Source organism: Alligator sinensis, unplaced genomic scaffold (assembly GCF_000455745.1).
Source record: "Alligator sinensis unplaced genomic scaffold, ASM45574v1 scaffold1059_1, whole genome shotgun sequence".
Taxonomy (NCBI): domain Eukaryota; kingdom Metazoa; phylum Chordata; order Crocodylia; family Alligatoridae; genus Alligator; species Alligator sinensis.
The window spans coordinates 2,142,242-2,151,556 of record NW_005842103.1 but is presented as its reverse complement, the minus strand read 5'-3'; the positions used below and the strand labels follow the sequence as shown (position 1 = coordinate 2,151,556).

The 9,315-nt window shown below is 50.7% G+C and overlaps 1 protein-coding gene across 1 annotated transcript in view; it reads left to right on the top strand.

The window, feature by feature from the left end:
• The first annotated feature begins 6,961 nt into the window (after nucleotides 1-6,961).
• LOC102386420 (ras-related protein Rap-2c) overlaps nucleotides 6,962-9,315 on the top strand; it is a 5,951-nt gene continuing 3,597 nt past the window's right edge. The window contains exon 1 of the mRNA XM_025205044.1: nucleotides 6,962-6,989. Coding sequence (XP_025060829.1) covers nucleotides 6,962-6,989 — 28 coding nt within the window. The remainder of the gene's footprint in view (nucleotides 6,990-9,315) is intronic.

Below are 9,315 nucleotides of genomic sequence, written 5' to 3'. Positions count from 1 at the left end.
TAGTTGTGACCAAGCCAAACCCAAGTGAAGTCTGCCTTGCTAAGGGCTGCGGGTTCCTGCCCCTCATTTTGCAATCTGCATTAAATAAATGGAAGCAAGTAAGAGGATCGTGTCTGTTGCTGCCAGGATCGTTGCAGATCCATATGACTCAGCTGGTTCTCAACTCTTTTCTCCGCTAGCACTGAAAAGAGATCCCTTTGGTTGATGAAGTGGTTTCCATTAATTTAGCTAGATGCATTGGGGGTTGGCTTGATCTTTGGTGTGTGTGGCCCGCTAAGGCTGCAAACAGACATTGCATTTATCCCAGGACAAACTTTTATCCCAGGATAAAGTGCAAACATACAGATGTCTCTGTCCTTTATCCCAGGATAAATCCTAAAAAAGTTTCCCCAGCTAAAAGGAGGTAACAGTTTGTTCTGCAAAACACGCCTGTACAGTTATCCTGGGGTAACACAACTGAGTCAATGGCAATTCAGCTGCTAACTAAACCCTGATGAGAAGTGTGATGTGTGTACCAAACCCAAGTGAAGTGTGCCTTGCTAAGGGCTGCGGGTTCCTGCCCCTCATTTTGCAATCTGCACTAAATAAATGGAAGCAAGTAAGAGGATCATGTCTATTGACCCTGATGGGCATGGTGCATAAACGACTGAACTGAGAGAGAGCAAAACGGTCTTTGGCTGCAGATTGTGATGCAGTCACTTCTAGCTCGAGGCATTGATGCAATAGTCTGTTGTGGATTGTGTTAGAGCAGAATTGCAGGGCAATAAGGAACAACTTCACTTCCACAGCAAATAAGGAAGGGAACAACCTGGGAAACACTGACACATTCGCCTTCCGCAACAGTATTAGCAGTAAAGTGACTGACTAGGGCCGAGTCCTACAACCCTTGCTCGCCCGGGAGTTTCAGGACCAAGCTCTGTGGGGTCAGGCTCCAACACTAGATGTTAATCTTTCAGGGAAGGAGAGCATCAAGCAGGGAAAAGTCCTCCAGCCACTAACAAGTGGAAGTCTGCAGGGAGCTAGCAGAGCTGAGTTAACCCAGCGGAGCCCCCTGACTCATGAAGGTAGCAGTTATAGGGGGGATTTTCCTGGGAGAAGGGAGCCTGGTGTTTGGAAATCAAGCCCCGCTCCTATTTGCCTTCCTCTCAGTCATTTCACACCTCACCCACCATCAGCTTTGCGTTCCAGGAAGGTGAATGGCATCTAGGTCCAACAAAGCATCATAAAAACCTCACGCTGGCTCAAGGCAAGATCATCCCTTCCAAGCCATTTTAGACTAATAAACTCATAGAAAGGTAGGGCCAGAACATGTGTCATGACAGGGCCAGGCGCCAGTGATCTCACTCAGCCGTCGCACTCGATGAGGCGAGGATTTGACTCAACAAGAGTCAGCAAACAGTAATCCCAAGAAACCTTGGTTCTCCTGCGTGAAAGTCTTCGCCGTGCACTGTGGGGCTGGGCACTGCACGACAACGTAGAGGGAGATTTTGTTTTCCAAAGACAGACGCAGCTGTGCAGCAAGTTGCCTCCGTCCAGCAAGAAAGGAAAGAGGAAGCTGCTTGTGACTTCTGCAAAAAAAAACCCCAGCACAGTTCCCAGCTGAGCTATCCCGCCTCCCACTCCCAAGTGTCAGATGGATGTGAGTGGGCATCACCCATCAGCTGCTGATGCGGCAGCTGCAGTGTACGTGCGGGGTGGTGGCAAGGAAAGGCAGCGTGTGAAATCGGGACGTGTCCCGTGTCCACTATTGCCAGAACTCATGGTTTTTGATGTTCTTAAAGTCTACACCTCGGAAAACTTAGCTCTTCCTCTTATCTATCTATATAAATATAAATATAAATAAAAGAAAGAGCTATGTTTTTCATATTCCTGAAGCGTAGACTTTAAGGACAATGCCAAAAATCATAAGAGTTGGCAACACTGCATGTCTGCGTGGCCAGGTGATGTCTGAGGGTGTAAAGGCACCTGGAAAAAGAAAGGCTGAGATCTTGCAATGGCATTAGGCCCCTGTGTCTATAACTAGGCATAAATCAGACACGGGGGTTTCCGGTGCTGAGCACTGGGAAAGGCTGCTTCTTTTTAAGTTCCAAGAGTATTTGAGCTTCTCTCAGCCTGTGCCACCGTCTGGGGTCTAGAGCAGCTGGGCCCAGGTGTGGAGGGGAGGAAGCGACGCCCAGTGTCTGCCGGACTTGCCAGATGGAGCCTGTGCAAGGGGGAACTGCAGTTTTTAAAAGGCCCTGCTGTGGAACGGAAAAGAAATAGAAACGAGGGTGGTGCATTAGTTGGAGCCTGGCTACAAGGCAGCTCTTCTGGCCGCTCGCGCTCCGGGGCATCGCTCGCCCAGCACGTGCGGGATGAAGCTCTGGGTCCCCGGCGGAGAAGAGCAGGGCTTCAGGCAGCACATCCCGAGGTGCGGCGAGGAATGCGAGCCTGGCTCCCCTGCCATGACTCATCCTCTCTGTTGACGCCAAAATGGAGACATTCCCCCGCCTCCTCCCTGCAGCTCACTGTCTATTCCAGCGAGCCAGTTTTCATTGCAAGCAACTGAACGGCAGTGCGGGCTCGAAGCAGCGACTCAGTGGTTTGAATCGGTGCTAACAGTACTGAACAAAGCGTGCGGGGTTCGTGTCTTCTAGTGCCACATGGGGTGAGAAGTAAATATTGTGCCGTGATTAATAACACCGGCGACACAAGAGCTGGGTGCTGCTGCATGCTGCTTCTGCGTTGTGCTGGGCAGAGATCCAGCCAGGACAGGACCCGGGGGCTTTAAGCTCTGGACCAGTGATTCTCAACCAGGGTAATGCTGGCACCCTGGGGTACCTTGAAAGCCTCTCAAGGGGACCACACACTGTTAGTACCGTTAGGTGAGCACACATGATTTGCATGATAAATGCAGAGATTTCCAATAGGAACGCGTAGGGGTAAAAGCATTCCACCCCGCTGTGGTCTTTCTGAGCTCCTTGCAGTGAAAGAATGGCTCCATTATTTTTCTGTAGTCAAAAAACAAGTGAAAGTTAAGAGCTTGCATTTTCAAGGGGTGCCCTGAGTCTAACTAGGGGTGCCTCGAGTCTGAAAAGGTTGAGGACCACTGCTCTGATCGATCCACTCCTGAAAAATATCAAGACCCGGGCTCTGAGCTGGGGTAGAGGGGTCCGTCAGCTGGACGTGTGCAAGGTGACACTTGTCTCCCACATCCCTGGCGCCTTGTCGTCTCCCTGGTTGTCTCTCATCTGAAATAAGCTTCTCTGCCCTGGACCTAAAACCCTGGTTTGGGGCGGCTTAATTTCTGGGCGTCAACAGGAAACAGATGTCCTGAAGTTCCTCTTGCCCACGCTGTCAAAATCTGGCGTCTTTAAAGTGTGTCCAGAATGACTGGTTGCTTTTGAAAGGCTCTTTTTTCTTTTTTTTATTGGTGGGCCAGCATACTTTTTTTGGTGGTGTTGGAATAACAGATCATGCAGGCTGGAGAGGGACAAACACATCGTGACATTTTGGAATGGCACTGAACACACAGGAAGCAGTAAAATCAACTTATGAAGCACGAGACAAGAGCTGCAGGGTCAAATGCTGCACTCCTTAGTCATGCCAGACTCCCAGGAGCTCAAATGGCTCCAGAGAGGACTGAAAAAAAGCCTGAAGGATTTTGCTTTCTGTCTGGAGTCTCTGCCTTAGCAACAGAGCTATTCTGACAAAGGCAAAGCTCTGCATTTTGTTCACAAACGTGTCTCCTTCTTGGTGCAGATGAATGAAATTGCAGAGATCGGCTTCCACCCACGTGCAAATTTTGTAAATAACCTGAGAGAACAGAAATAAAACGTCGGCCTTATGATCCTGGTCCTGCGCGTTATGCTATGCGGAGAGCCCCCTCTCCCCATCACTCCTCCCCAGTCGGCGTTAGGGCTGCTAAATGCTGTACGTGCACAGAGCAAGGAGCAGCCTGGTCCCCCTCAAACTTGCAATCTGGTAAGCAGACAAGATGCGATGTGTATGCTTAGCTAGCCACAGAGGCAGGGGGGATAACAAAGGGAATGGATTAAAGACCAAGTGTTTGCATAGGTCAGCTCAATGGACAGCTCAGTGCCTTTGAGCGGGTTAATTAAGATAAATGCAGGGTGCCCCCACTGCCTGACCACTATCAGTCAGCAGTGTGCTTGCAAGCAGCCTGGTGGAAACAGGGCTGATTGATGGCTCGTACTACATGGAGTGAATCAAGCCACTCAGCCTATAATTAGCGTGGACAGAGGCAGTGCCTCGCAGTGAGTCAGCGGAGCTGACATGCCTTGTGCCCTGCTCACGCTGGCTTGCGGGGAGGGCACTGCAGCAACACTGCTCTGCACTCTTGCTGCCGGCTCCTCCTAGGTATATGCAGGATGCTTCCCCCCGCAGCAGTCACCCCTCTCGACTGGCTGGAATGGGGGAGGAGGACCCAAAGGGCCCAGCTCCTTTGCTTCTTCCGTGGGGTACTCCAATAATATTACAAGAGAAGATTGAGGGGGGATTTGATAGCAGCCTTCAGCTCCCTGCAGGCGGGCTGCAAAGAGGATGGAGCTGGGCTGGTCTCAGTGGGGGCAGACGACAGCACAAGGAGCAATGGGCTCAAGCTGCAGCAAGGGAAGTTGAGGTTAGATATTAAGAAGAATGTTCTCACCAGGAGGGTCGTAAAACTCTGGAACAGGTTACCCAGAGAGGTGGTGGACGCTCCATCCTTGGAAGTTTTGAAGACCTGGGTAGACAAAGCCTTGGCTGGGATGATGTAGCTGGGGCTGGTCCTGCTTGGAGCAGGGGTTGGACTAGATGTGACTCCTGAGCTCCCTTCCACCCTCATTTTCTATGATTGTATGATTACTATGGAGAAGTCCATTGTATTCAAGAGAGCAGAAGGGCTCTGAGTATGCCTGGCTCCCATTCAGGGGTCACATCTGTCTTGTGCCCTCTGCATTCTCTGAGCACCCCTCCAAAAACAAAATAATATGCCTGGGACCAAGATCTGACTCAGCTCCATAAACATAAACCTGCCCAACTGCCGGTGGCTGCAAGTGGAGCAGAGGGCAACTGAGCCCATACACAGAGCAAAGCAAACCTGACGGGACTTGGAGCCGTGAGCTTGGGAGGTCTGTTTGCGCTTGGGGGCAAAAGGGGCGCAGAATCAAAAGCTGCCCTTTGAGCTGTGATCTACAGCACAGGCCACACAAATAATTCATGGTGGGCTGGGGGCAGCAGGAAGGCTTTGCAGACTCCTGCTTGGGGTGATGGGTAGTAACCCGCTCACGGTTTTGCTGTGCAAAGGCAGGGCGTGGGCAGACGAACAGTCAAACTGCTTTGGAGTGGCAGCGTTTCACTGCTGACCAGCTGTAACGGTTGCCTCTGTCTGCTCTACTTCCCTCGAAGTAGAAGCTAAATCACGCTAGCTGGTTTCATGCAAGCTTATCGTTACTGCAGGTTAACTGCCCTATACCGGGATAGGAGCGGACAGACAAAACAGTTCCATCCGTTCGGCAGAGGAGCAATCCCAAGCCATTAGATCCCTTCCCCTTTAAGCATTATCAGTCTGGTAAGACTTTTGCAGGTGAGGCTCTGCCTTTGTGTATTCCACGTATGCAGCGCCATTAGACGGAGTGACTCACCAGTGTTTGTAGAGCCCTTCTGCAGGAAAGGCGCAATGTACCTTGGAGACGCTGCTCTGAGACGCAGCGTTTTCTCTGCGGATGAGGCCACGCAGGGCCAATCTGCAGGATGTGCAAACAGGATAAATAGCGTGGTGGGAAGGAGGCTGAGGGAGCGTGCGCTGATCTGCCTGGGAGAAGTGCCAGAGGGTAAAAGGCACAGTGCTGTGCTCAGCACCGTTCAGGCATTAGAGCCACGTGTTCTCAAGCTCTATTTAGTCTTCCTTTTTATTTTGCTTTGCTTTGATACCAGCTTCGATATCATCACCCTTTGCCCCAACTTCTGTTCCTCCCCTTTCCTCCCATCCATTAAAAACATAATAAAGAGACAGCAGTACGACAGTGCCGTGAGCATCGTGAGTCTAGGTGGCCATGTAATCTTATTATTATAACCTCCATCCTCCCTTTCCCCCTCCATGGTTTGTCGCTCTCACTCATTGCATCGTGGTTAACATTGGACTGGAGGCTGCTGCTCCTTGAGGGATCATGTCCTGTTTGTTTTATGGAGCACCGAGGGCATGTAATCACATGCTTGGTAAACAAGAATAATTTCTAACAAGGCTGAAGTAGCTGGCGGCCTGCTTTAACCAACACCTTTTTCCATCTTCTAGCTGGTTGCTTACATTGCTCACTTCCATCTTCCCGGGGTAGCGCACACACCAACAATGTATTGAGTGCAGTAAATGCTCAGTTGATGTGTAAGAGGAATTGGTGTACAAGGGCGAATTTCAACTTAGTATAACTGGATGTGACACAGGATTTGTTCCACCTGTTAATGGTCTCCCTCGGTTTTCATCCATAATAACATCCGTATTTCCTTAAGGAAATGGAAGATCAAAATACAACTAGCTGCCAAATGTGACCATGGAGTAGAGCCATCACTGGGACATTTTAGCTGCCGTCTTTGAGAGGCGATGGCAAGCTGCTCCCCTGCTCTGCCTTGGGCCTCACCATGACCATGGGCCAGCGATACTAAGCATGGTGCAAACAGAGCTGCCCCTACCCCGGTGCGCTCACCGTGTAGAGACAGGCCAGGCCCAGGATAGGGGAAGAGGCTTGACTTGCAAGCTGTGTACGTGATGTCTTCAGATACTGTCAGGTAGCGCTCTCTGGTACCCAGGAACAAATAGAATCAGCGTAGATATACGAGGAGGACTCAAGATAGCAGACAGACAGCATCTAACCTTTGTATATGATAAAAAAGACATAGAAAGTTTTGATTGCAGGTGAGAACTGTATTCTCAGGCAGGTGACAAGTTCTTTGCTTGGGAACTGTTCACGCTGGCCCAACAGCGAACATGGTAATCCAGCAGTTTCTTTATGAAGGTAGTTTCTTGGCAGCTGCAGGATTCGGTTCCCTTTTTTAATCCTTGAGTGACATCTAGTGTCTGTTCACATCCTCCAAGACCGCTATTGTCAGCCACGAGGGAACAGAGAAAATGAAATTGGATCAATTAAATAAATCATTTCCTAAAGGCGTAAAACACGAGCTGATTTTTAGCACAGTCTTGGTTGATTTTGTAAGAGAACTCGGATCAACACTAAACAAGAGGAGGTGGCAAAAAGCAAACTCTCCACGCTCTGCTGAGGGTTTATTTACACCAAAAAAATTAGGGTGGCCACGAAGTCCCTCAAGAATAGAGGACAGTTGCATTTAGCGCAGTGATCATGTTCTTTCAGCCGTTCTGAGTTGAAGGACATCTTTCGCTTGGGCGTTTTGAATGAAGGGTGATGTCAAACTGATTTTGAAGACAAAAGTTTAACGGCGGCAAGCAACAGCCATAACGTCAGGACGTCATTAGGAAGCATGACAAATAGGATCTTCGTTGGCATTTGCCCAACCAATATAAACACGGGATTAATTAAATGGCAAATATATTAACCAATGAAGACAAACAATCTAAAGTTTAATTGTGGGTTGAAAGGTTGGGTGTCTCAAGAGAAAAATAGAGGACTAAAGGCATCCGGTCTCGTGTCAATAGAGGACAGAAGACAGCCGGACTGTCCTCCATAAAACCGGACGGATGGCCGCCCTAAACTTGCCTGTGTCAGGGAGCATATTGCAGAGTGCAATCAAGCAGGTAGCTCCCTAGCTACATTTCCCCGTGCAGATAGCAAGCGTGTACCTTTGTACAAAAGGGAAGCAAGTGAACATACATACAGGGAGAGGAGAGACGGTACGAGAAACGTCTTTCATTTCTGCAGCCCGTGGGAGGCCAGCAAACAATAAAGAGTCCATCCAGATGCATGGCCTTTAATTAGGAAAAGAAGTTTATGAGAAGGTCCAGAGAAGGGCAACGAGGATGATGAGGGGTATAGAGGGGCATCCATAGATTTCATGGTTGTTTGGGTCGGAAAGGACCTCAGTAGATCATCGAGTCCAGCCTCCTGCCCTGGGGATAGATGACCCCAACCAGGTTCATGTCCAACCTCCTCTTGAAGACCCCGAAGGTCGGGGAGAGCACCACCTCCGTGGGCAGCCCGTTCCAGATGTTGGCCACCCTCGCCATAAGCCTCACGGTGATGGCCTTAACCTCAGCCATATGAGGAGAGACGAGCGAGGCCAGGCCTTGTTTAGAAGAGATGCTTGAGGGGGGACACGAGGAGCATTTACAACAATACTAAACAGTGAAGAGTAAGTCGGAAGGGATTGATCATTGACTTTCTCACAGAGCAAAAACTAGGGGTCATCAAATGAAACGAGTAGGCTTGCAATTAACACAAGGAAGTTCGTTTCCCCCCCAGCGTGTCATTATCACGTGGGAGGGAGCTGAGACTCGGAGGAAAGGGGGCATCCACGGGAGTGAGGGGCACGGCCCCCGAATTCGACCTTGAATGCCGGAGTCTGGACTAGCGTCTCCCTTTCAGCATTGAGACTTCGTAGCGTCTCCTGTTCTCGGCCGCGATGGGAAGCAAGACGGGGCGAGACCATTAAATGTTCTCGTGTCTCCAGATGTTAATCGACGCCTGTAGGAGACTTTCCCCCCGACTTCACCTGGGATCGGATTCGGGACCAGCGAGAACACCCCAGGAATTACTGGAAGCCCCAGCTCGGTGCGGTAGCTCGTCAAACAAGGCCCGTAAGTGATTGCGGATCACACCGAGATCGTCTGCGAGGTGGTGGGTTTCAAACCCCCCGCAACACAGGAGACGGCTGCGAGAAGGGGTCCGCGCTGTGGTCCAAACACCGCCGAAGACAACCGGGCGTTGGAAACGGGGGGGGGTTGTGAAAATGGACACTCTTAGACCAGACGCATGAGACGTCAACGGGACCTCTTCTTTCTCTTGCTTGCTTTCTTCCCCCCCACCCGCCCGTAGAGACCACCCCAAACGGCCAACGACCACTGTAGTTCAAGTCGTTGGGGCGGGGGGATGGGAAACGTGTTCAATTAGCAATAATTGCCCCTCAAGTTAACTTCTATCCAGGGTGGGGGAGGGGCAGCATCACTTTTGAGGGTCCCTCCACAGTGGGGGAGGGGCGGTGTCACTGCTTTCAGGGTCCCCCTCAGATCCAGAGTGGGAGAGGGGTAGTGTCACTCTTTTGGGGGTCCCCAGAGGGGGGGAGGGGCGGTGTCACTGTATTTTGGGGTCCCCCTTTCAGCTCCAGAATGGGGGAGGGGGTAGTGTCACTCTTTTGGGGGTCCCCGGAGTG